This window comes from Rhinopithecus bieti, unplaced genomic scaffold (genome assembly GCF_001698545.2).
Source record: "Rhinopithecus bieti isolate Rb0 unplaced genomic scaffold, ASM169854v2 scaffold_39856, whole genome shotgun sequence".
Taxonomy (NCBI): Eukaryota; Metazoa; Chordata; class Mammalia; order Primates; family Cercopithecidae; genus Rhinopithecus; species Rhinopithecus bieti.
In genome coordinates, this window is record NW_016816291.1 from 301,472 (window position 1) to 329,199 (window position 27,728).

General features: G+C 46.3%; 1 protein-coding gene across 6 annotated transcripts in view; it reads right to left on the minus strand.

The window, feature by feature from the left end:
* Positions 1 to 2,167: 2,167 nt before the first annotated feature.
* Positions 2,168 to 27,728, minus strand: part of SNUPN (snurportin 1) — a 30,112-nt gene continuing 4,551 nt past the window's right edge. For all 6 annotated transcript variants that reach the window (XM_017854800.1, XM_017854795.1, XM_017854797.1 and 3 more), the window contains 8 exons: positions 26,481 to 26,643; positions 22,080 to 22,224; positions 14,341 to 14,445; positions 14,007 to 14,100; positions 11,980 to 12,077; positions 9,879 to 9,956; positions 5,199 to 5,279; positions 2,168 to 2,766 (listed from right to left, as the gene is read on the minus strand). In XM_017854800.1, coding sequence (XP_017710289.1) covers positions 2,443 to 2,766; positions 5,199 to 5,279; positions 9,879 to 9,956; positions 11,980 to 12,077; positions 14,007 to 14,100; positions 14,341 to 14,445; positions 22,080 to 22,224; positions 26,481 to 26,638 — 1,083 coding nt within the window. In that variant the 5' untranslated portion in view covers positions 26,639 to 26,643 and the 3' untranslated portion in view covers positions 2,168 to 2,442. The remainder of the gene's footprint in view (positions 2,767 to 5,198; positions 5,280 to 9,878; positions 9,957 to 11,979; positions 12,078 to 14,006; positions 14,101 to 14,340; positions 14,446 to 22,079; positions 22,225 to 26,480; positions 26,644 to 27,728) is intronic.

Below are 27,728 nucleotides of genomic sequence, written 5' to 3' on the forward strand. Positions count from 1 at the left end.
CTGGGCGACAGAGTGAGACTCTATCTCAAAAAAAAAAAAAAGAAATATGACCAGGTAGAGCCTAGGCAACATGGCAAAAGCCCATCTCTACAGAAACTACAAAAAAAAAAAAAGAAAGAAATCAACCTGGCATGGTGGTGTGTACCTGTAGTCCCAGCTACTCAGGAAGCTGAGGTAGGAGGATCATTTGAACCCAGAATGTCAAGGCTGCAGTGAGCTGTGTTCACACCACTGCACTTCAGCCAGGGTGACACAGCAAGATCCTATCTCAAAAACAAACAACGACAACAACAACAACAAAAACAGGTGGCCAGGTGTGGTGGCTCATACCTGAAATGCTAGTGCTTTGGGAGGGCAAAGGAGAATCACTCAGCCCAGGAGTTCAAGACCAGCCTGGGCAACATAGTGAGACTCTATCTCTACATTAACAATAAAAAAGACACACAGAGAGTGAGAGAAATATGACCAGGGGACACACTGCTATTCAATGATCAATAGATAATACTGGCTCCTCAGTTAAAAATGTAAGGGGCACTCTGAGATAGGTCCTTCAAGCTACCATTCAAAAATATCAAGATGTGGGTTGGGTGCAGTGGCTCATGCCTGTAATCCCAGCGCTTTGGGAGGCTGAAGAGGGTGAATCATGAGGTCAGGAGTTCGAGACCAGCCTGGTCAACATGGTGAAACCCCACCTCTACTAAAAATACAAATTACCCAGGCGAGGTGGCAGGTGCCTGTAATCCCAGCTACTCAGGAGGGTGAGGCAGGAGAATCGTTTGAATCAGGGAGGAGGAGGTTGCAGTGAGCAGAGATTGTGCCACTGCACTCCAGCCTGGGCAACAGAGCAAGACTCCGTCTCAAAAAAAAAAAATTCCAGTTGTGTTTGTTGATAATTTTGGCTGATATATCCTTTGATTCATGCCACTGCCTCCAGAGTGCGCCCTTTGGGGAAGCAGTCCTTCCAGACCTGATTATTTCTGAATACGGCGTGGCCAAGTCACTATTGACACTAGCATGAACAGCTCCTGAACTGATACGGTTGGCTGCTGACAGCACAGACTAGAGTGCTCAGAAAATTATCAAACAGAGACTAAATGTCTAGGCACCTACAACATGCTGCTTGGCAAGAGGAACACAATGTTCCTATTGCAGAATTGACCTAAATTCAGGAAAGAGCTTATTGATATAGGCAAATGCTTGAATCTGCAGCCAGGATCATCAATGGATGAGGGTGGGAGGCAGGAATCTTCCTTCTCCAATTTTACAAGGTCAGCTTGAGCAGCTCTCTAAGAGCCGACACTGAGACTAGTTCCACTGGATGTACTGAAGTTGTGTAATCAGGCTCCAAATAACTACTACCTCTGCCCAAATCTGTTCCCAGAACTAATCAACACAAAGGGACCACTGCATGTCAGACAAGAGCTGACCTGGACCCCTGTGAAAATTTGTCCACAGGACACTAGTGCTGCTGGAGGGAATGGTGAAGTACTTGCATCCATGACAGAGTCCTAGAAAGATGGGAAGCAATGTGGGAGCCGACTGAAGCCACAGGAAGTGGGATCCATTTCCTGAACACAAGGCAGAAACTAATTAGTTAGTTTCCAACACAATCTTCCATTCTCACAGCTGCCAAAGAGCTCCAGTTTACAAATCTCAAGGGACCTTGCCTGCTCAAAGTTTTTTCTTAGCTCCCTTCATCCATGACACAAAAACTAAAGCCTCCTATCTCTCTCCAGTATCTTCTCCCAAACTGTCCTGGTGGGCTTATTTTCTCATGGGAGTGTGAGCTCCTCAAGGGCAGGGACTAAGTCCTGTCCACCTCCATAAACCCTCTACTCGGCAGGGGCCTAGGACAAGGCTTATCTCCTGGTAGGCACAAATGTTTGCTGAAGGAGTGAATGAACTCCATTTGCATTTTATCTCTGGCAATGTCTAAACCAAAGAAAATCACACTTGTCTTCTCAGAAGAGGGAACATATTCAAATACCCAGAATTGCAGTTCCTGGTAAAACCTTTCAGCAGCAGCAACTGGAAACTCAGCAGAATCTTTGAGTCTAAAAAGAGTGAAACGGGCCAAGACTTGAACAGCCATGGCTGAAGTAGCCCAGAGGACTGGGGTCGGAAGGGGAGATTCATGGCTATCTAAAGCTTAAGAACCACAAACCAGTTCTTTCTTACAAATCACATATATTTACATTGTGGATCTGGGATACACTTATCACAGTAGGAGCTGCTCAAATCAATCTGAATGCTACCCAATCTGGGAATCTCCCCATAACTGTTTGAGCCAGCATTTCAGATTATAGATAAGCGGTTTCCAGCCAGACTGGCTTTGGAAAGTTCACTCTAAAGAATGAAGTCACCTGTTGTCACTGTCCTCCTCCCCAGGATTCCTTTTGGGGCCGGGTACCATCCTGTGGCTCGTTAAGGAGGCTTCCCTCTTTAATTCTCCATGAGGCTTCCAGGGTGTTCTGGGCTATGGGGAGAACTCTTCAACTTGGGAGTAGACAGGTGCTCCAACTCATAGTGCCCATTTTCAGAGGCCGTGTGTGTAAGTTTCTCCTTCATGCCTTCCTTCTGGCTCTTTTTGTGCTCCATAATCTGCTGGAGCTGGTGCCCAGCATAGTCTGGCTTGGTGGTCAGTGGGCCACCTGGCACAGCTACACCAAGGACATCTGACACCATGTAGGGACGCAGCCAGCCCACCAAGGGAGTGCTTCCGGGGCTGTAGTGGGTCTGCTTATGGTAGAAGAGAAGTCCATCTACCTATAAGATGGGAGGAAATTCAGGATCAAAATGACTTCTGGGGCCACATGTTTCCAGGAGAGCCTATACACACAAGGGCAGCTCTTGTGGTCCAACTCCTTTTTCTGGGTCACTGAAAGAGGAAAGAGTCCCAGCTTCTCACACATGCACTTTCTCTAAATAAAGAAATGGCCTAGAAAACTAAATTTGAGAAAATAAAAACATTGGCTGAGCGTGGTGGCTCATGCTTATAATCCCAGCACTCTAGAGGCTGAGGCAGGCAGATTGCTTGAGCTCAGGAGTTTGAGACCAGCCTAGGCAACATGGTAAGACCTCATTTCTACTAAAAATACAAAAAAATAGCCAGGCATGGTGGCATATGCCTGTAATTCCAGCTACTCAGGTGGCTGAGGCACCTGAACCCAGTAGGCAGAGGATGCAGTGAGTTGAGACTGCACCACTGCACTCCAGCCCGGTGACAGAGTAAGACGCTGTCTCAAAAAAAGAAAAAGAAAAGAAAAGAAAAACATAAATAGCACTTTCCTGTTTACAAAGTGCTTTCCTGCCCACTATTTCACTATCTTACCCATGACGGTGTCTGAGAGAGGGGGCTGCTCATACTCAGGGAGTTCTGAGGACCTCCTTAAAACACACAGTGAGTAGGAAGCAGGAATTCAACTTGAACTCTGGTCTTCTGTCCCTAGATTCCATGGACTTTCCACCACTTAGGGGTCTGTGTTGCATTGGATGAGCTCTGTGCATGGAATGAAAAGCAGAGGAACTGGACAGGCCCTTTGGAGGCAGCAGACTGCTGTGTACAGGGAAAACAGGCTGTCCAGATGCCCTGCTCCCCTGGCTACCGCTGGTTGCCTAAACCTCCCCCTAAATTGTTTGTGAGCCATGTTCTGGGAAACAGTTTTTCTCAACGGGAAGACCTCCTCCACATTTTATTTTCTATGATTCAGTGACTCATCTCTAAAAAGCATTTATTGTCACTGGGGCATAAGGGTTATAAATAAAGATGGTATTCTTACCACCTTCTTAATTGACTCCCAGAAATGCTGGCAACTCAGCCTTTGCCATTTCCTCATTCGGGAAGCTGTGATCCTTATACAAAATTAAATCCAGTTCAAGCAAATGCTTGCAGTGACTAGGCAGTTTTTGTTTTTTTCTAATTTGTTTTGAGACGGAGTTTCACTCTTGTTGCCCAGGCTGGAGTGGAGTGCAGTGGTGCGATCTCAGCTCAGTGCAACCTCCGCCTCCGGGTTCAAGAGATTCTCCTCCCTCAACCTCCCAAGTAGCTGGGACTACAGGCATGTGCCATCACACCTGGGTAATTTTTGTATTGTTATGTTAGTAGAGATGGGGTTTCACCATGTTGACGAGGCTGGTCTTGAACTCCTGACCTCAGGTGATCCACCAAAGTGCTGGGATTACACGTGTGAGCCACTGTGCCTAGCTAAGGCAGAATTTTTAAAGGAATGATGGGCAAAGGAAAATGTGCTTGTTGAGCCTAGAGAAGGTAACTGCAGGTTCTGAGGCTGACAAGACTGTCGAGGACTTGGGAGCCTCTGGGGCTGTGAGACTTTTTTTTTTTTTTTTTTTTTTGTGAGACAGAGTCTTGCACTGTTGCCCAGGCTGGAGTACAGTGGCTCAATCTTGGCTCACTGCAACCTGCCTCCCTGCCTCCCTGCCTCCCGGGTTCAAGCGATTCTCCTGCCTCAGCCTCCCAAGTAGCTGGGACTACAGGCATGTGCCAATATGCCCAGTTAATTTTTGTATTTTTAGCAGAAATGGGGTTTTGCCATGTTGGCCAGGCTGGTCTTGAACTCCTGACCTCAAGTGATCCACCGGCCTCGGCCTTCCCAAGTGCTGGGATTATAGGCGTGAGCCACCATGCCCGGCTGCTGTGAGACTTTCAGTGCTAAAACAGGGCGAGTCCTGAGCAAACTGGAATGAGGTAGTCACCTGATTCATGTGCCTGCTCAGCAAGTGCTCCCATCCCCAGGGGCCAACTTCCTTGGTGATGAAAGGATTAGGGGGTCTGGACATTTGTTGGGGGCATTCAGTCACAGAAGCCCTTTCACTTTATAAGCAGTCACGACAGTCAAACCAGGGACCTGGGTCTCAGTTTGCAGTAGGAAGAGGCACACAAGAAGGATCTAGGCATGGGAGTCTTGCTCCTGTCTGGGCCTCAGGGTCTCCATCTGTAAGATGAGGGAGTTGGACGAGCTGTCCACTGGCCCTTCCAGTGCCAGCATTCTGACTTATCCAGCAGGGGTGGAGCTCAGGCTCTGAAGGGCAGCAAGTACATCCTTTCTCCAGAATCAGCTTTCAGTCCCTTTCTGATGCTTTGACACAGCACAATCAAGGAATATTTTAAGACTTTGTGTAACTAAGTCTCTCCGCAGCCTATTATCATGTCAAGGCAATAAAGACAATGGTTTCGTTACCTCAAAAGGGAAATCCATAGACAGCACATCACACAGGCTTTCGGGAGTGCAAGGGAAATTCTTTAGCCCCACAAATTTAAACTGAAATAGAAATTAGAACAAGGAATTAGTACATGTTATAAATGATATTGGCCCAAGCAATTGAAAATCTCTGTCAGGCCGGGCATAGTGGCTCACACCTGTAATCCCAGCACTTTGGGAGGCAGACACAGGCGGATCACCTGAGGTCAAGAGCTCAAGACCAGCCTGGCCAGCATGGTGAAACCCCATCTCTACTAAAAATACAAAAATTAGCCAGGCATAGTGGCATGTGCCTGTAGTCCCAGCTACTTGGGAGGCTGAGGCAGGAAAATAGCTTAAACCCGGGAGGGGGAGGTTGTGGTGAGCTGTGATCATGCCACTGCACTCCAGACTGGGCAACAGAGCAAGACACCATCTCAAAAAAAGCAAAAAGAAAAGAAAATCTCTGTCAAAGAAGAAAAATCTGTAGTCCCAGCTACTTGGGAGGCTGCTGAAGTAGGAGGATCGCTTGAGCCTGAGGTCAAGGCTGCAGTAAGCTGAGATCGCGCCACTGCACTCCAGCCTGAGTGACAGAGCCAGATCCTGTCTCAAAAACCAAACCAAACCAAACTAAACCACGCCAAAACAAAAAAACAAAGAAAAAAAGTTTTCAGTCTCATCCTTCTCTACCAATTCCCCTCTACTTACTCTCTTAACTACTAGGTCATGGTTCCCAATCTTCCCCCCTTTTTTGTTTTAGAGACGAGATCTCACTCTGTCACCCACGCTGGAGAGCATTGGCACAATCACAGCTCACCGCATCCTCAAATTCCTGGGCTCAAGGATTCTCCCACCTCAGTTTCCCAGTATGTTGGGATTATAGGCATGAGCCACTGTACCCAGCCTCAACCTTCTTTAATCCACAAGAATCATCTGGGGAGCTTTTAAAAATTACTGATACTCGGGAGGCTGAGGCAGGAAAATGGCGTGAACCTGGGAGGCGGAGCTTGCAGTGAGCCGAGATGGCGCCACTGTACTCCAACCTGAGCGACAGAGACTCCGTCTCTTAAAAAAAAAAAAAAAAAATTACTGATGCTGGCCAGGTGTGGTGGCTCACACCTATAATCCCAGCACTTTGGGAGGCCAAGGAGGGCAGACCATGAGGTCAGGAGTTCGAGACCAGCCTGACTAATATGGTGAAACCCCCATCTCTACTAAAAATATAAAAATTTGCCAGGCATGGTGGCGCACACACATAGTCCCAGCTACTTGGGAGGCTGAGGCAGAAGAATCGCTTGAACCTGGGAGGTGGAGGTTGCAGTGAGCTGAGACTGTGCCACTGCACTCCAACCTGGGCAACAGAGCAAGACTCTGTCTCAAAAAAAAAAAAATTACTGATGCCCAGACCCTACCCTGTGATTCTGACTGAACTGGTCTGGGGTGGGATCCAGGTTTTTGTTTTTTTGTTTTTTATTTTTTTTGAGACAGGGCTGCACTCTTTCACCCAGGCTGGAGTACAGTGGCACAATCACAGCTCACTACAGCTTCAACCTCTTGGGCTCAAGTGATCCTCCCACCTCAGCCTCTCAAACAGCTGGGACTCTATAGGTGCACGCCACCATGCCTAATCTGTTTTTGTATTTTTTTGTAGAGATGGGGTTCTGCTGTGTTGCCCAGGCTGGTCTCAAACTCCTGGGCTCAAGCAATCCACCTACCTCAGCCTCCCAAAGTGCTGGGATTATAGGCACATGTCACCATGCCTGGCTAATTTTTTTTGCTTGTATTTCTTTTGTAGAGATGGGGTTTTACCATGTTGCCCAGGCTGGTCTGGAACTACTGAGCTCAGGCACTCCACCTGCCTTGGCCACCCAAAGTGCTGGAATTACAGATGTGAGCCACTGTGCCTGGCCCAGGTATTTTTTTTAAAAGCTCTCTAGTGGGCCCGGCGGGGTAGATCACGCCTGTAATCCCAGCACTTTGGGAGGCCAAGGCAGGCGGATCACGAGTTCAGGAGAACGAGACCATCCTGGCTAACAGAGTGAAACCCCGTCTCTACTGAAAATACAAAAAATTAGCTTAGAAAATACAAAAAGGCGTGTTGGTGGGCGCCTGTAGTCCCAGTTACTCAGGAGGCTGAGGCAGGAGAATGGTGTGAACCCGGGAGGCAGAGCTTGCAGTGAGCCGAGATTGAGCCACTGCACTCCAGCCTGGGCAACAGAGCGAGACTCTGTCTCAAAAAAAAAAAAAAAAAGCTCTCCAATTGATTTTAACATACAGTCAGAACTGAGAACCACCGTATTATACTAGGTTGAAAGGTTGTGTGTTATTCTCTTGGCCTCATGACAGCTACCACTAATAAAGGGCTAGTGAAATCCTTTTCACACCTGCAAGGGTTTTTAGACTGAAGCAGCATAACAAAGTGATTAGAACAACAAACTCTAAAGTCAGATTCCTTGGGTTTGAATCTCAGTCTGCCAATCATGTAACCTCCATATACTTCTATCTTCCCATCTGTAAAATGGGATAATAACAGCACATATCTACTTCATAGGGTTGCTGTGTGGATTCAATGAGATAATATACATATAGCACTTAAACGAGTGTCTTAGAGAGAGCAGCCTTCCCATTCCTCAATGCATGTTCCTCCAGGACCTATATGATAATAACATCACTGAAAGTACTGATCATATTTATTCTCCTATAACTGGTTGTCTAATTCCCTTTAACATTTTTTTTTTCCCCTGAGATGGAGTCTCGCTCTGTTGCCCAGGCTGGAGTACAGTGGCGCAATCTTGGCTCACTGCAACCTCTGCCTCCTGGGTTCAAGTGGTTCTCCTGCCTCAGCCTCCCAAGTAGCTGGGATTACAGGCATGCACCACTACACCTGGCTAATTGTTTTTGTATTTAGTAGAGACAGGGTTTTGCCATGTGGGTCAGACTGGTCTCGAATTCCTGACCTCAAATGACCCACCTGCCTCGGCCTCCCAAAGTGCTGGGATTACAGGCGTGAGCCACCGCGTCCAGCCCTTGTCTTTAACATTTTTTGTAAGCAATCCAAGCAAATACCAATCTGCAGGGCTAATAAAATGCCCTGAAAGTAGCTGTCACATATTTAAATCACTGAGTAGATAGCAAGATGCCTGGGTGATCACACTGGACTGTAAGACCTTGAGGAAGGCAGTCCCCTCTCTGAGCCTATATTCTCATCTATAAAATGAAGGCGCTGAATAGAGGAAGGCAATCTCTGCTCAGATACAAGAGCAGTGGTTCTTGAAGTGTGGGTGCCAAACCAGCTGTAGTAGTACCACCAGAGAACTTGTTAGAAATGCATATTCTCAGATCCTACCCTAGACCTACTGAATCAGAAACCCTGGGAGTGAGGACTAGGAGTCTAAGTTTTACCAGGCCTCCAGGTGCTGCTGATGCACGCTCAAGTTTGAGAACCAATGAACTAGAATTCTATTTTTTTTTTTTTTTTTTTTTTTTTGAGATGGAGTTTCACTCTGTCACCCAGGCTGGAGTGCAATGGCATGATCTCAGCTCACTGCAACCTCCACCTCCCAGGTTCAAGCGATTCTCCTGCCTCAGCTTCCTGAGTAGGTGGGATTACAGGAGCATGCTACCACGCCCAGCTAATTTTTGTATTTTTAATAGAGACGGGGTTTTGCCATGTTGGCCAGGCAGGTCTTGAACTCCTGACCTCAAGTGATCTGCCCACCTCAGCCTCCCGAAGTGCTGGGATCACAATCGTGAGCCACTGCGCCTGGCCTATTTTTATTGTTTCTTTGAGACAGAGTCTTGACTGCCCAGGTTGGAGTGCAGTGACACGATCTCAACTTACTGCAACTTCTACCTCCCAGGTTCACGTGATTCTCCTGCCTCAGCCTCCCAAATAACTGGTATTACAGGCAAGCGCCACCATGCCTGGCTGATTTTTTATATTTTTAGTAGCGATGAGGTTTCACCATGTTGACCAGGCTGGTCTCAAACTCCTGACCTCAAGTGATCCACCTACCTTGGCCTCCTCATCCGCCTGCCTCAGCCTCCCAAAGTGCTAGGATTACAGGCATAAGCCACTGCACCCAGCCATCAATCATTATTTACTGAGTGCCTACCATGAGTATTATGTTAGGAAGACTTGTATATAATAATTCGGTTCTTGTAACAACCCTGTAAATTAGATGTTATTATCCTATTTTACAGATGGAAAATCTAAGGGTAAGTGAGATTATTAACTTAACCTAGTAATAATTATTTTGAGTCTTTTTTTAGTTATTATTACTTCAATAGGTTTTTGGGGAAGAGGTAGTGTTTCGTTACATGAATAAGTTCTTTAGTGGTGATTTCTGATATTTGGTGCACCCACCACCCGAGCAGTGTACACTGTGCCCGATTATCTCTCACCTCCCTTACCCTTCCCCAGAGTTCCCAAAGTTGATAGTATCATTCTTAAGGCTTTACATCCTCATAGCTTAGCTCCCAATTATGAGTGAGAACATAGGATATTAAATTAGTAATAAAAGCCAAAAATGGAATTCAGATCTACATGATTGATACTCTTCCCTTTATACCATGCTGCCTCAAAAAAGATCATTTTATACATAATGATTATATTTAGATAACAGACCAATCCACACTACTCCCCATAAGGAACTCTGTGATCCTAACACCAGGTCTTACAGGATTGAGCTTGGTTTTCTCTCCCAGTCCTTCTTCTTCTGGTAACTTTGAATGCATCCAGTAGAATCGGAAATCAGTCTGCCACAGAGAAGGGAAACAGAAAGATGAAATACTTTCCATTTCAAACTCTAATATAAACAAAAACACCCCATTCTAATTTTTTTTTTTTTTTTTTTTGAGATGGAGTCTTGCTCTGTAGCCCAGGCTGGAGTGCAATGGCACGGTCTCGGCTCACTGCAACCTCCACCTCCTGAGTTCAAGCGATTCTCCTACCTCCCAAGTAGCTGGGACTACAGGCGCCCAACACCACACCAGGGTAATTTTTGTATTTTTGGTAGAGATGGGGTTTCACCATGTTGGTCAGGATGGTCTCGATTTCCTGACCTTGTGATCTCCCCACCTCGAGCCTCCCAAAGTGCTGGGATTACAGGCGTGAGCCACCGCACCTGCCGGGCCTCTTCATTCTTTTAAATTATTTCACTTTTGGAAATTTAAAAAGACACATATAGTCTTTTGTTTAAATTATAAAAATATATTTGGTTTTAGTTACCAAATTTGTAGGTTGTGAATACATGTAATAAAATATCCTTCAGCAGAATTAAAGCAAAATATGTTCTAGATTGAATTTATGTTCTGAGTTGTAGGCTTGATTCTGCACTTGGGCAAGGTACTTAAGACCTGTGCTTCTTAACATCTCAGCTTCCATATCTATATGTCAAGGACAGGCCGGGTGCAGTGGTTCATGCCCAGCACTTCGGTAGGCCAAGGCAGGTGGATCACTTGAGGTCAGGAGTTCAAGACAGCCTGGCCAACATGGTGAAACGCTGTCTCTACCAAAAATACAAAAATTAGCTGGGTGTGATGGCAAGTGCCTGTAATCCCAGCTACTCAGGAGGCTGAGGCAGGAGAATTGCTTGAACCCGGGAGGCAGAAGTTGCAGTAAGCCAGATCGTACCACTGCACTCCAACCTAGGCGACACAGCGAGACTCCGTCTCAAAGGAAAAAAAAGGATAATAATAGTACTTACCTTACAATAAGGAGGTATTGTAAGGGATTTAATGAGCTAATGCACAAAGCGCTTAGCAATTTACATCTTGATTGTTATTGTTTGAATGAGATGCACTTTAGAATTCTGACTACCAATACCTAGCATGTTTTAGAAACCTAGTGTGCAGGAATGGCTTAGAAAGAAGCAGACTATGGCGACAGGCTGCATGAAGATCACTGGAGGCCTGTTCACACATCAGCCTCGGGCCCATGGCTTCTGGTTCAGCAGGTCTGAGAATGTGCATTTTTACAACGTTCTGAATGCCTGGTCTGGAGACTACACATTGAGAACCACTATAATAAACTAATTGACAGGGAGCAAAAGGAAGTACCAAAATCCCCAAACCCACTATTATACAGCTGGGACAATGATAGGGAGAGTGTTGTTAACAGGGATGGAGGCCTGTGGGGCTCACTCAGCCTCACCTGATGACTGCTGCTGTTACCTATTAAGAATCAGCAATAGTAAAATGTTGGGGGTATGGTGAAACTAAAGGGGAGAATATTGGGGCCTCTCCTCACTTGAAAAGTCTCCTCCTAGAGCTAACCTTTGAGATTTGAGGTTCTGGGTCATACCAAGGAGGCCCTGCCATTTTCAGGGTCAGGATGTGGTTGGTGAAGGAGTGGAGGTTGCAGGAGTCTAGTAGATGGTGACTTACATTCAATTCCACCTTCTCTTCCTGGGGCTGCCTGCACAAGGTGGCACCCCCACCCCCTTGCCCCACAATCTTCACTGCCAGAAATCCTCCCATACTCTGGAGAGAGATAAGGGGGCGGTTGCAGCTGCTACCAAGTCCCAGCCTACACCCCTGCCGTTTCTCTCTTTCCTCGTCTCAAAAACTGCATGTTTCTCTTAGTTCCTCCTATTTCTCTTTTAAAACTAAGCTAATTTAAACACACTCAAAGATGCAGGGAGCATTAGATAATGTTCTTGATATACCACATCCTGTACACACCAAGCAGTTGGTCACGTACCAAACCCACATGCTGAGCTGTTTTCCCGGGAGGAGAGGAGAAGACAGGAAGAGCCATGAGGGGAGGATCCATCCCTACCTGGCAATCATAAAAAGGGTGTCCCCGCCAGCACATCACATCCAGAACGTAGTAGGTCTGGTTTACCTCACTGTAAATGCAATCTAGAATGGTGTAGTCTGGGGACACAAAGCAGAAAGTTAGCACAGAGTTCTTCTTCCAACCAGGTTCCTTCCACCACAACTTAGGGAGCCCCATCCTAGAGGCTCCAGTCCAACAATCCTCAGTGCTTACAGCAGTCACTGGCACTAAGGACTAAGGATTCACTGGGGAGAGAACCCTGCCTGGCTACCAGCTACAGCTTCATGGTGACTTGGGGTAAGACAGCACAAGACGGATCAAGGCAAACCTTAAGCAAAGTGAGAATTCTGAAGTTTTAGATAAACTGGCACATTTACTCACCTCAGAGAGGTTTAAAAGCAAGTCATCTTCCATTTTAGTTTACAACTGCTTTTTAAGTTTCTATCATAGGCACTGTGTTATGTAGGGAATATTAACTATAAATATTCTCTGCCTTTAAGGAAGTTACCATTTGGTTAAGGGGATAAGATGATCACAGAAGAAAGAACTAAGAGTTAAATTACAGAGCTCATATTAACAGCAACAGGAGTTCCAGAAAGAGAAGTCTGGAGCAGCAGGAAATGTTCAAGGGAGAGACGCAATACAAATAGAGTCTTCTGGGACCAGGAGGGTTTAAACAACAGGGCAGAGAGGTGAAGAGAGGGCATTTCAGACCCAAGTACTGATGTGGCATGAGCAAAGGCCCAGAGGCAGAATGAACTGGGCACATGAGGGGAGGCAAGTCAGCTGAACAGAAGGTGGGTATAAGAAGTAGGGAAGACATAGGATGGGGGGACAAAGCCTGCATGTGAAAGGCACTAAACGCCAGTAAAGAAGTCGGATCTAGGCCGGGTGCAGTGGCTCACACCTGTAGTCCCAGCACTTTGGGAGGCGGAGGCAGGCAGATGGCTTTGAGCCCAGGAGTTCCAGACCAGCCTGGGCAACATGGCAAAATCCTATCTCTACCAAAAGTACAAAAAATTAGCCGGGCGTGGTGGTGCACTCCTGTAGTCCCAGTTACTCAGGAAGTTGAGGTGGGAGGATCACTTGAGCCTGAGAAGTAATGGCTGCAGTGAGCTGTGATCATGCCCCTGAACCTGAGCCTGGGCCACAGAGTGAGACTATGTAAAAAAATAAAAAAGAGAAGTCTGGGCTCAGTACAGAGGACATGAGGAACCTCCAAAGGAGCCTGAGCAGGTAGAGAAGAAAGCAAGCCCAGATCTGTCAATTCCTGCCTGAATAACCATGGGTAAGTTATTTCTCCTCCATGACCTTAGCCCACTCAGCTAGGCCCAGTGGGAAGGAAGAAGCTAAGGTTACAACAATGAGAAAGGAGAAAAGGGAGTTTGGCAGGGAAGCACCAGCATCAGTTGACTGTACCATTATAAAGCTTGGTATTCTCCAAGGGACATTTCCCCCCAAATCTGCATCTGTTGTCTCGTAATAGAAGTCCAAAGGCATGTTGACCTTAATTCAGGAATTTATGGACCATCAGGCCTCATGGGACTGCATTTATTCTGTACCTGAGGAGGCTTGACCTTGAAGGGGAGGTTCCTGGTCCAGGGGCCAGGATGGTGTCTACATGTAGTTTCAAAGATAAGCTTTCAGGTGAGGTGCAGTGGCTCACAACTGTAATCCCAGGAATTTGGGAGGCCAAGGTGGGCAGATCACTTTGAGGCCAGGAGTTCAAGACCAGCCTGGCCAAAATGGTGAAACCCAGTCTCTACTAAAAGTACAAAAATTAGCCGGGTGCAGTGGCGGACGCCTATAATCCCAGCTACTCAGGAGGCTGAGGCAGGAGAATCACTTGAACCCGGGAGGTGGAAGTTACAGTGAGCCAACATTGTGCCACTGCACTCCAGCTTGGGCGACAAAGTGAGACTCCGTCTCAAAAAACAAAAAAAACAAAGATAAATTATCAAAGTGGGTCTTTAAAGCACATTACACTGTCTTTTACTGATTAATAAGTAGACACTCTACGTAGGTACCTTTTGCTGTTGAGTTTCGCCTATTGCCTCCTGGCAGAAGGGAAGAAAACCTGTTGACACAGTAACCACTCTTGGTGTAGGCACTGGTAGAACCCTGCGTGGAGAGAAAGTTACCATTCTCATTAGACCTCAAGGTCTCCTCACCCTCTTGCTTCCTCATTGTGCAGGAATGTTACTGGACCAAAGATGACTCTCAACAAATCCTTCCTGCAGGACAGTGTTTCAAGCTGCACTCCAGGCACAGCTGTTGTGGTGGATGAGGAAAATGGAGCAACAAAAAATCCCTCCCACTACAGACCAGGCCTACCGGCATAGGGGGCAGACAGTTACTCACCCTGGAGGCCACGATAAGGGCTCTTTTTCCAACAGGGCACACGACCACTATCCATTCCCGCCCCAAATCTGAAGGAACGTCAATTAACCACTCAGAAAGCATCAACTGGAAATGCAAAAAATAGTGTTAAAGATCAGCAAGGGTGTGCTACTTGAATGTCTGCAATGTCAAGGTATTCATATCCTGTGTGTATATTAAAAACCCAAGTGAAAGAATGAGGGCAGAGAGTTGGACATGGTGGCTCACGCCTATAATCCCAACACTTTGGGAGGCTGCAGCAGGTGGATCACCTGAGGTCAGGAGTTCGAGACCAGCTTGGCCAACATAGTGAAATCCCGTCTCTACTAAAAAATACAAAAAAATGGGCCGGGCGCAGTGGCTCAAGCCTGTAATCCCAGCACTTTGGGAGGCCGAGACGGGCGGATCACGAGGTCAGGAGATCGAGACCATCCTGGCTAACACGGTGAAACCCCGTCTCTACTAAAAAATACAAAAAACTAGCCGGGCGAGGTGGCGGGCACCTGTAGTCCCAGCTACTTGGGAGGCTGAGACAGGAGAATGGCGTAAACCCGGGAGGCGGAGCTTGCAGTGAGCTGAGATCCGGCCACTGCACTCCAGCCTGGGTGACAGAGCGAGACTCTGTCTCAAAAAAAAAAAAAAAAAAAAAACACAAAAAATTAGCTGGGTGTGGTGGCAGGCACCTGTAATCCCAGCTACTAGGAAGGCTGAGGCAGGAGAATTGCTTGAACCCAGGAGGCAGAGGTTGCAGTGAGCAAAAATGGTGCCATTGCACTCCAGCCGGGGCAACAAGAGCGAAACTCCGTCTCAAAAAAAAAAAGAATGAGGGCAGAAAAGGCTGACAGTGGCACCTCCATCCCATATGCTCTAGGGAGTTGGTTGTGTCTCCTGCACAGCTGACAGGATGATGGGGGCCACTGACTGTGAATTTCGGCTTCTCTCCTCCATCTCCACCTGTACCCACACCATGCTTACTGCCTCACCTCCCAGGTCAGGGTTATGAACGCTCTTCCTTTCCTTACTTTGTCCGTCTCCTCCTATCATCATTACTATTATGTTCCATGGTCACAACTCAGAGATGAATAAGATCCCTGACCTTGAGATGCTCTTCGACTAGACCAGCATTTCCCAAACTGATGCCCCAAATACGGTACTAAAGGATGTTAGGAAATTTGCCTTAAAAAACAAAACACCACCAAACCAAACCAACAAAAACAGTGATGTGGTAAAATTAATTTGGGAAGACAAACTCTTCCACTCAGTCTCTTCCATCTGTAAAGACTTTGTCCCATGGGCCGGACGCGGTGGCTCACACCTGTAGGCCCAGAACTTTGGGAGGCCAAGGCGGGCAAATCATGAGGTCAAGAGATCGAGACCATTCTGGCCAACACGGTGAAACCCCGTCTCTACCAAAAATTAGCTGGGCGTGCTGGTGGGCACCTGTAATCCTAGCTACTCAGGTGGCTGAGGCAGGAGAATAGTTTGAACTCAGGAGGCGGAGGTTGCAGTGAGCCAAGTTCATGCCACTGCACTCCAGCCTGGCAACAGAGCGAGACTTCATCTCAAAAGGAAAAAAAAAAAGACTTTGTCCCATCAATTAATCCCTCCCATTGAATCTTTCATTTCTCCTTCCCTTTAGACACTCACTCCCAGTCTTAAAAAAAAAAAACTTTTTGTGGCCGGGCGCAGTGGCTCACGCCTATAATCCCAGAACTTTGAGAGGCCAAGGAGGGCAGATCACGAGGCCAAGAGATCAAGACCATCCTGGCCAACAGGGTGAAACCCCGTCTCTACTGAAAATACAAAAATTAGCTGGGCGTGGTGGCGTGCACCTGTAGTCCCAGCTACTCAGGAGGTTGAGGCAAGAGAATCACTTGAAGCTGGGAGATGGAGGTTGCAGTTAGCCGAGATCCCACCACTGCACTACAGCCTAGCAACAGAGCGAGACTCCGTCTCAAAAAAAATCTTTTTGTCACTCAGCATTTCTGCTGAGCTACTCCACTTTCTCCTAGTTTAAAACTACTTAATACTGCTTGATGATGCCTTCCTGCTCACTCTGACAGTCACAGTCCAGATTTGCTACCCCACAGTCCTACTGAAGGCCCTCAGTGACCTCTTCCCATACCTCTTCCTTTTTTTTTTTTTTTTTTGAATTGGAGTCTCACTCTGTTGCCCTAAGCTGGAGTGCTGTGGCACAATCTCAGTTCACTGCAACCTCCACCTCCCGGGATCAAGCGATCCTCCCATCTCAGCCTTCCTAGTAGCCAGGACTACAGGCACACACCACTATGCCTGGCTCATTTTTGTATTTTTAGTAGAGACAGGGTTTCACCATTTTGGCCAGGCTGGTCTCAAACTCCCGACCTCAGGTGATCCACCCACCTCGGCCTCCCAAAGTGCTGGCATTACAGGTATGAGCCACAGAGCCTGGCCTCCCATACCTCTTCCTTATCCTTCCCACTCTACTCCTTGCCCTGTGTAACGCTACCAGCCACATCTCTCTTCTTGACACACGTTCTCTTGGCCCCATGACATAGCACTACTCTGTTTTTCCCTCTAAACATTCCTCCACACACTCCCCAAAATATGTAATCTTCAGGGGGCTGTTTTAGGTCCCCCTTTTCTCTTAGATGCCTTCCCCATTGGGGTGGATCTCATCTATTTCTATAGCTTCACTTGTTACTTCTAAGAGGATGCCTCCTAATGCTCCTTCATCTCCAGACTTCTTTCCTCCACACCCACCTATATTGCCAGATGTTTGTTTGGTATCTCTTTCTCTGTTTGTCTCCTCTGCACCTAAAACTCAGTATATCCAAAATGGAATTAACTACCTTCTGTTGCCTAGGTACTTCCCACCCCTGAAACACCTACCCTTCCCTTCTGTATCTCATAACCTTGTTAATGGCATCACCACTCTGTTATTGAATCTTAGATTTTAAGCATAGTCTAGACAAATTAGACTACATCAAAATTTAAAAATTCTGTGCTGCCAACAATATCACCAAGAAGACAAAAAGACAACCCACATAATGAAAGAAAATATGTGCAAATCATGTATCTGATAAGGAACTTGTATCTAGAATATATTAAAAACTCTTATAGTTCAATAATAAAAAGATAAATACTCAATTAAAAAATGAGGCAGGCAGATCACGAGGTCAGGAGATCAAGACCATCCTGGCTAACACCACGAAACCCCGTCTCTACTGAAAACACACAAAAAAATTAGCCAGGCATGGTGGCGGGTGCCTGTAGTCCCAGCTGCTTGGGAGGCTGAGGCAGGAGAATGGCGTGAACCCGGGAGGCGGAGCTTGCAGTGAGCCGAGATCGCGCCACTGCATCCAGCCTGGGAAACAGAGCGAGACTCCATCTTAAAAAAAAAAAAAGGCAAAGGACAAAGGATTTGAACAGACATTTCTCCAAAGAAGATATACAAATAACCAACACGCACAAGAAAACATGTTTAACATCAGGCCGGCACAGTGGCTCACGCCTGTAATCCCAGCACTTTGGGAGGCTGAGGCGGGCAGATCACAAGGTTGGGAGTTCAAGACCAGCCTGGACAATATGGTAAAACCCCATCTCTACTAAAAATACAAAACTTAGCCGGATGTGGTGGCAGGGGACCGTAGTCCCAGCTACTTGGGAGGCTGACGCAGGAGAATCACTTGAACCCAGGAGGCAGAGGTTGCAGTGAGCTGAGATCGTACCATTGCACTCCGGCCTGGGCGAGACAGCGAGACTCCATCTCAAAAAAAAAAAAAAAAAAAAAAAAAGATGTTTAACATCATTAGTCACTAGGGAAATACAAATCAAAACCACAAGACACCACTTCACACCCACTAAGATGGCTATACTTAAAAGGATGGACAATAACAAGTGTTGACAAAGCTGTGGAGAAATTGGAATACTTACATGTTGCTGGTGGGAATGTAAAGTAGTGGAGTCACTTTGGAGAACAGTGTAGCACTACCTCAAAAGGTTAAACAGAGTTATCATATATAGACCCAGGAATTCCACTTCCAGATATATACATAAGAGAAATGAAAACATATGCTCACACAAAAACTTGTAGTGCATGAATGTTAATAATGGCATTATTTGGCCAGGTGCAGTAGCTCACACCTGTAATCCCAGCACTTTGGGAGGCCAAGGTGGGTGGATCAGCTCAGGTCACAAGTTTGAGACCAGCCTGGTCAACATGGTGAAACCCCCGTCTCTACTAAAAATATAAAAAGTAGCTGGGTGTGATGGCACACACCTGTAGTCCCAGCTACTAGGGAGGCTGAGGCAAGAGGATCACTTGAACTCAGGACATGGAGGCTGCAGTGAACCAAGAACATGCCACTGTACTCCAGCCTGGATGACAGAGTGAGACTCCACCTCAAAAAAATAAATAAATAAAATTAATTTAAAATCAAATAAAATGGCATTATTCATAACAGCCAAAAAGTGGAAGCATCTCAAATAGCCATAAACTGAAGAATGAATAAACAAAATGTAGTCTATCCATACAGTGGAATATTATTTGGTAATAAAAAAGAATGAAGTACTGATACATGGTACAACATGATGAATCTTGGAAACCTCATGCTAAGTAAAAGAAGCCAGTAACAGAAGTCCACATAGTATATGATTCCCTTTCTATGAAATGTCCAGAATAGGCACAGAAAGTAGATTAGTGATTAGGGGCTACAGGGAAGAATGGAGAGTGACACTAATTAGTATGGGGGTTTCTTTTGGGGATAAGGAAAATGTTCTAGAATTAAATAGTGGTGATGGTTGCACAGTCTTGTGACTACACTAGGGCACTGAGTCAGGTTTATTATAGTGATCTGCTGTTTCATGGCCTGAACCTCACCCTGGCCAACTGACTGGTCTGGGGTGGCTGGGCAGGCTCACTTTATTCAAAAACATTAAACTACACAATAAAAATAGGCAAATTGTATGGTATATGAATTATATCTCAATATAATTGTTTAAAAAATAGTTGTAGCAGCTAATACTTGTGGGGCACTTACGGGCTCTGGGCTAGGTATTTAAGGCACATTAGCATTATTTCATTTAATCCTCCTACCAATCCTGTGAGATAAGTACTATTACTATCCCCTATTTTACAGATAAGAAACCAAAGACTTAGAGTGGTTAAAATATCTTGCTTAAAGTCAACACAGAGCCTAGCTTTGAGATCAGATCTATGTGACCTCAAAGCTTACATCCTTGACCACTTCTTATACTGCCTCTCATATCCAGTCCACTGCTAAGTTCTTCCATTCTATCTGGCAACATTTATTTTTTATTTATTTTATTTATTTTTTATGGAGATGGGATCTTCATACGCTGCCCAGGCTGGTCTCAAACTCCTGGCCTCAAGCAATCCTCCTGCCTCGGCCTCCTAAAGTGCTGGGATTACAAGTGTGAGCCACTATACCTGGCCTCCCTGCGTGTATATATATATATTTTTTGTTTGTTTGTTTGTTTGTTTGTTTTGAGATGGACTCTAGCTTTGTCACCCAGGCTGGAGTATAGTGGCATGATCTCGGCTCACTGCAGCCTCCACTTCCCAGGTTCAAGTGATTTTCTGCCTCAGCCTCCTGAGTAGCTGGGATTACAGGCACCCAACACACTTGGCTAATTTTTGTATTTTTAATAGATGGGGTTTCACCACGTTGGCCGGGCTGGTCTCAAACTCCTGGTCTTAGCCTCCCAAAGTGCTGGGATTACAGGCATGAGCCGCTGTGCCCGGCCCCTACACATATTTTTGAGGCCCGTTACATCTCTTCTGCCATACTCCTTCCCCTAACTCTATGCCACTCCACCCTAACCGGACTGCAAACTGCTCCTGGGCACACCATATACTCCTTTCCCGCTTCTGGGCCTCGTGCTCAGCCTGTTTGTTCCCACTGCCTGGAATGCCCTAAAATGCACTGTACTTCTATCTATTAATGTCCTACTTACCCTTCAAGGCTGCCTCTTCCTTCATTAACCCTTCTCTGATTTCACGCTCCCTCCTTCCTCCCTGGTTGGAAGGAATCTCACTTTTTTTTTTTTTTTAGATGGAGTCTTGCTGTGTCGCCCAGGCTGGAGTGCAGTGGCGTGATCTTGGCTCACTGCAAGCTCTGCCTCCCAGGTTCAAGCGATTTTCTGCCTCAGCCTCCCAAGTAGCTGGAACTACAGGCGCCTGCCACCACGCCCAGCTACTTTTTTTTTGTATTTTTAGTAGAGACAGGGTTTCACTGTGTTACTTTTTGATAGCACAAAACATCTTCTACACCTATTCTAGGAGTACAGGGACTATTTCTGCTCCACATCTATCTTCCCATGTGCATAGCCTAGTTTAACAGAGAGCAGGTCTTTCAATAACGCTTACTGAACAAAACTGAATTGTACTTTGTAACAGAGGATGTTATCTATAATGTACTGGGGGTAAAGAAACGGGCTGTGGGAGTGCATGCAAGAACCATATTCCATTGTTTTTTTTTTTTTATTTAGAGATGGGGTCTCGCCGGGCGCAGTGGCTCACGCCTGTAATCCCAGCACTTTGGGAGGCTGAGGTGGGGTGGATCACCTGAGGTCAGGAGTTCGAGACCCACCTGGACAACATGGTGAAACCCTGTCTCTACTAAAAATACAGAAAAGTAGCCGGGAGTGGTGGCAGGCGTCTGTAATCCCAGCTACTTGGGAGGCTGAGGCAGGAGAACTGCTTGAACCCAGGAGGCAGAGGCTGCAGTGAGCCAAGAGTGCACCACTGCACGCCAGCCTGGGCAACAAGAGTGAAACTCCATCTCAAAAAAAAAAGAAAGAGGTGGGGGTCTCACTATGTTAGCCAGGTTGGTCTTGAACTCCTGACTTCAAATAATCCTCCCACCTTGGCCTCCCAAAGTGTTGAGATTACAGGTATGAGCCACCACACTCAGGCCCAGGAACCATATTCTAAAGACAGGGGAGAATTCTGAGATGACAAGATACTTGGGTTCTAGACGCAAGTATATGATAGCAGGGTAGACCTCTCTCCCAGCTTGACCCATACCCTGCTTCCTGAAATACCTGAGCTGCCTGGAACACAAGAACAGTCTCTCTCCACGCTTCTTTCCCTATGGTACCACAGCCATGTTGGTTTCCTCTCTGGATCTAAAAGGGCACTGAGTCAGGTTTATTATAGTGATCTGCTGTTTCATGGCCTGAACCTCACCTTGGCCAACTGGCTGGTCTGGGGTGGCTGGGCAGGCTCGCTTTATTCAAGAGCAGCTGTACTTCCCACCTGAGTGTGAAATTTCAAAACTGGCCTCATAGTACACTGCCTGGGAAAGATTCTACCACCCAGAGAAGTGGAAGGAGTCAGTGGTAGTCTGGGCAGGCTCAATCCAGAACAGTTGTGCAGTGACAACTAAAAAAAATGACAAGGATAAGGAGTCTGTTACTATATCAATAGATCAGGGACTTTCTGCAGTGGGCTGGCAGTCTTTGGTAACAGCATAGGCTAATAGTTCCCAAACCCCACCACCCACAGACTCCATCAGTGATTCCTAGTCCATAGCACAGTAAGCCATCTCTTCTTATCATCCCATATGCTCTATGTACATTGGCATGTTCTTTGTAGTTCCTATTCCTTTTCCCTGCCTCATTCTCCTCTCTTTATGACAGCATTTATTTCGGTGGGCTTTGACTGCATAGTAAAGGGAGTGAGATTAGTTGGGTCTAATCTTCTCTGGACCACCTACTTGATTAGCATAGCGTTTTGGTAACTTCTTGACAGTGTCAATGTCCATTTCTTCATCATCTTTCTTATCTTCTTCCTCACTCTCCATCCCTGTCCAGTCATCTTCAGCCAGTCTTCTGGCATGGTTCACATAATCCAGCCGCTTGCTGGAAGGAAAAAAAAGGCATAAGGACAGATCTTTTTTTTTTTTTTTAGACAGGGTCTCACTCTGTTGCCCAGGCTGGAATGGTGCAATCTCAGCTCACTGCAGCCTCGACCTCCTGGGCTCAAGTGATCTTCCCACCTCAGCTTCCGGAGTAGGTGGGACTATAGGCACACACCACCACCCCTGGCTAATTTTTGTATTTTTTGTAGAGATGGGGTTTCACCATGTTGCCCAGGCTGGTCTCAAACTCCTGGCTTCAAGTGATCTGCCTACCTCAGCCTCCCAAAGTGCTGGGATTATTAGGCACGAGCCACCACGTCTGGCCAGGGCAGGTCTTTATGTCTTCTAGGAAGATGCCCTATAATGCGACACATTTAATTCGAAAGCTCCAAATTTGGGAGCAGCTTGGGGATTCTGGTGGAAGTAAGAAATGATGGAATCTCCTTTGCAAGGCTAAACCAGTGACTGCCCCCTCAAAATCCTAAATAGGGAAACCCCCTCTGAATATACTCAGTCTTCCTCAGAGTTTCCTAAGAATGCAAAATAAAATATCTAAAGAAATTTCCAAAGTTCACTAGCTGGAAAGGCTAATTTCACCCCTACCCCAGATGAAAGCCAATACCTTCCCGCCTAGCAGGTAGCTCATCCAAAGACCCCAAGGATGGAAGAGAAGAGCCACTGAGATGTAGTGAGAAGTCTAAAGCAAGGACAGTTTCTGGAGATTTCTGCTTTATACACATAGCAATCTTTTTTTTTTTTTTTTTTTTTTTTTTGAGACGGATCTCCGGGCTCTGTCGCCCAGGCTGGAGTGCAGTGGCGGATCTCAGCTCACGCAAACTCCGCCCCCTGGGTTTACGGCCATTCCCTTTTTCCCTGCCTGCAGCCTCCAAGTAGGCTGGGACTACAGGCGCCCGCCCACCTCGGCCCGGCTAGTTTTTTGTATTTTTTAGTAGAGATGGGGTTTCACCGTATAGGCCAGGATGGTCTTGATGCTCCTGGACCTCGTGATCCGTACGTCACCTCGGCTCCCAAAGTGCTGGATTTTACAGGCTTGAGCCACCACGCCCGGCCCATCTTTTTTGTTTTTAAAGAGAATTTTTTCTTTTGCAGGGACTGTAGGTGTATGCCACTGTGCCCAGCTTATACAGCTTTCTCAGAAGCCTGGTCTTTCTCCAGCTCCTGTCTAACTTTCAAAAAAGGCCACTTAGTTTACAATGTAATATATTTTATTTATTTGTTTCCCTTTATCATTATCTTGTTTTAAAACAACACATGCTAGAAAGTTTGGGAAACTGAATAGAAAAAAAAAAGAACCTTTTGGAACCGAATTGTCTCAAAGTGATTTGGAAATACCACATAACCTCCCACACTTGATTTCTTCAATGCTAAAGCAGGAATTCCACCACTGAGGCAGTGAAACCAACACAGCTGGTTTCTCTTAAACACATACATGTTCATGCTCACTACAAAAAGGCGTACACCAGAGAGAACATATGAAAGCACAATGGTCTTTTATCTTGAGAATAAAAGAGCTGGTATATTTGCACATGTGTGAAAGAAAGTCTGCCTGTGGTTCTTTTCTGAGCATTGTTTATAATCACAAAAGAAGAAAACTGCCCAGACGCCCATCAGGAGGGACTGGCTAGATGGCATTATGAAGTATCCATTCCATGGAATACCTGACACAACGAAAAAGGAATGATGTAGAACTTTATGAACTGATAGAGAATTTCTCCCCCAAAACACCACTAAATAAATGTGCAGAACAGTATATAGTATACTGCTACTTGTGTTTAAAAAAAAAAAGGCCAGGCGCAGTGGCTCCTGCCTGTAATCTCAGCCCTTTGGGAGGGTGAATTGGTCAGACCACTTGAGCTTAGGAGTTCAAAGTCGGCTTGGGCAACATAGTGAAATCCTGTCTCTACCAAAAATACAAAAATTAGCTGGGTGTGGTGGCCTGTGCCAGTGGTCCCAGCTACTTTTGAGGCTGAGGTTGCAGTGAGCCAAGATCATGCCACAGTACTCAGCCTGGGTGACAGAGTTAAAAAAAAAAAAAAAAAAGGCCAGGTGCTGTGGCTCAAGCCTGTAATCCCAGCACTTTGGGAGGCCAAGACAGGCGGATCACGAGGTCAGGAGATCGAGACTATCCTGGCTAACACGGTGAAACCCCATCTCTACTAAAAAATACAAAAAACTAGCCGGTTGAGGTGGTGGGCACCTGTAGTCCCAACTACTTGGGAGGCTGAGGCAGTAGAATGGTGTAAACCTGGGAGGCGGAGCTTGCAGTGAGCTGAGATCTGGCCACTGCACTCCAGCCTGGGTGACAGAGCGACACTCCGTCTCAAAAAAAAAAAAAAAAAAAGCTTTTATACATATACTACCACACACACTTGCTCATATATACATAGAATATCTTCAGAAGGGCCGGGTGTAGTGGCTCACATCTGAAATCCCAGCACTTTGGGAGGTCAAGGTGGGAGGATCAGTTGAGCCTAGGAGTTCAAGATCAGCCTGAGCAACAGAGGGAGACCCTGTCCCTACAAAATATTAAAAAATTAGCCAGGTGCTATGGAGTGTGCCTGTAGTCCCACCTACTTCAGAGGCCGAGCTGGGAGGATCACTTGAGCCTGGGAGGTTGAGGCTGCAGTGAGCCAGGATCTGCACACTCCAGCCTGAACAACAGAGTGACACCCTGTCTAATATATATATATATTTGGAAGGATACACAAGAAACTAATAATACAGGAGAGGAACTGGATAGCTATGGGACAGAAATGGGAAGAAGAGTTCACCATATACTCTTCGATTTATTTTTTTGAGAGAGACTCTAGCTCTGTTGCCCAGGCTAGAGTGCAGTGGCGCGATCTTGGCTCACTGCAACCTCCACCTCCCGGGTTCAAGTGATTCTCCTGTCTCAGCCTCCCAAGTAGCTCGGACTATAGGCGTGCACCACCATGTTGGGCTAATTTTTGTATTTTTAGTAGAGACAGTTTTTGCCATGTTGGTCAGGCTGGTCTTGAACTCCTGACCTCAGGTGATCCACCCGCCTCGGCCACCCAAAGTGCTGGGATTACAGGCGTGAGCCACTGTACCTGGCCTCTTCTGTATATTTTAAATTTTCAATCATATAAATGTACTACCTATTCAAAGATAACTACATTTTTAAAAATGGGGAGAGGAATGATCTGGAAATGTATTCTGCAAGCCACCCAGAGCCACAGGGAACCAACCATCTCTGCCAAACACAACCAGTGATGCAACACTGGGCAAAATGCAGACTGTATGGAAACTATGCAGCTGTTAGTAGTTTCTTCTGATCCCTAATTCCTTAATTTATGACCCAGAAGAGGCCCATGCTGCACTGAGAATATAAGGATCAGCCCCACCTTCAGAGCAGCTCAGCCTCAAACACTCTTATCCTGCCCTATTTCCCTGTTTGCCCATCTTGGCACTTAGAATTAAGTGTATGGAAGACATTTCCTCAGATTCCCTTAGGCATTATTCGTCTTGAACTCCCAAGAGTGCCACAGAAACATTTGGGCTGAAGGCAGATGGGAAGACCACACCAATACCAGCATTCAGAGTACAGAAGCCAAACACAAGCATCCCAGGAAATGTGGGGAGTGAAAGTCTGGGCGTGGCTTTCACAAGTTCCTAAACCACAGAGCTCAGTACAGCTGCCAGGAAAAAACTTAACCAAATAATTGAGCTTTTGGTTTAAAAGTTTGGTTTCTCCCTACTTCCTCATCTTCTCCTAAGCTCTGGGTATAAAAGAAACCTATTGGCCGGGCACGGTGGCTCACGTCTGTAATCCCAGCACTTTGGGAGGCCGAGACGGGCGGATCACGAGGTCAGGAGATGGACACCATCCTGGCTAAACCCCCTCTCTACTAAAAAATACAAAAAATTAGCTGGGCGTGGTGGCAGGCGCCTGTAGTCCCAGCTACTCGGGAGGCTGAGGCAGGAGAATGGCGTGAACCAGGAGGCAGAGCTTGCCATGAGAGGAGATGGCGCCACTGCACTCCAGCCTGGGCGACAGAACGAGACTCCGTCTCAAAAAAAAAAAAAAAAAAAAAAAAAGAAACCTATCTCTGCCAGGATTTACCCCTCCGAATCCCAATCTGTGGGCAAGAAGATCAGCCAGCCAACAAAAGGTCTACTTTGAAGGGGGACTCTGTAGAGACAAGCCTAGAGCCTTCGGAATGGTTCACAGCTCCTAGCCCAGAGAAAGAAGCCAAGGAGTTAAAGCTTCCTTACGATTTCTGCAGTTCCAGTAACCGCCGGCGGCGCTCACTCTGCTCCAAGGAACTGTACTTGGACTTGTACTGGGATAGGCGGGGGTGTGGGGCAGCTGTGCTGTTCAGATCTTGAGACACAGAAAAGCTACTAGCCAGGGCTTGACTCAACTCTTCCATCTTCCCTACAAAGAAAAACGTAAGAAAATGGTTCATTTCATATGATCTCCTGTATACAGGCAGTTATGCAGTTATGACATAATATGATGGCCACATTCCTGAAAAAACATTAACTTAATGCAAAATCACAATTGTTTCCATGAGAAAAAAAGAAGTTAAAGGGTAAATGAGTCATATATTAGCAATAGATTATTTTCCTACAGATATTTCCTTTTTTTCTTTTTTTTGAGACAGTGTCCTCTCTATCACTCAGGCTGGAGTGTAGTGGTGCAAGCACAGCTCACTGTTGCCTCAATCTACTGGGTGAAGTGATCCTCCTACCTCAGCTTCCCCAGTAACTGGGACCACAGGTGTATACCACCACACCCAGCCAATTTTAAAATTTTTTGGTACAGACAGGATCTCTCTATGTTGCCTAGGCTAGTCTTGAACTCTTGGGCTCAAGCAATCTTCCCTCTTCAGCCTCTCAAAGTGCTGGGATTATAGGTGTGAGTCACTGCGCCCCGCCTTTTCTGAGCAGTTCCTCTATAGTTTCCTGAATAGCCACTACTCATTAACCAGTGTAACTCTCTATGCAGTTGATTCAATTGTTTAATTGAATTAATTTCAATTAATTCAATTAATTACTTTGTTCAATTGTAAATTGAATTAATTTATTTAATTCTCAACTAAGTGTCAACTCATATTATGAAAACTTAGTTCCAGAGGAAACACTGGTTCTAGGATCCCTGGAGGAAGACAAGAGGAGTCAAAAACCCCAAACTCCAAACTTGCTGGGCGCAGTGGCTCACGCCTATAATCCCAGCACTTTTGGAGGCTGAGGTGGGTGGATCACGAGGTCAGGAGTTCGAAACCAGCCTGACCAACATGGTGAAACCCCGTCTCTACTAAAAATACAAAAATTAGCCGGACGCGGGCCGGGCGCGGTGGCTCAAGCCTGTAATCCCAGCACTTTGGGAGGCCGAGACGGGCGGATCACGAGGTCAGGAGATCGAGACCATCCTGGTTAACACCGTGAAACCCCATCTCTACTAAAAAATACAAAACACTAGCCGGGCGAGGTGGCGGGCGCCTGTAGTCCCAGCTACTC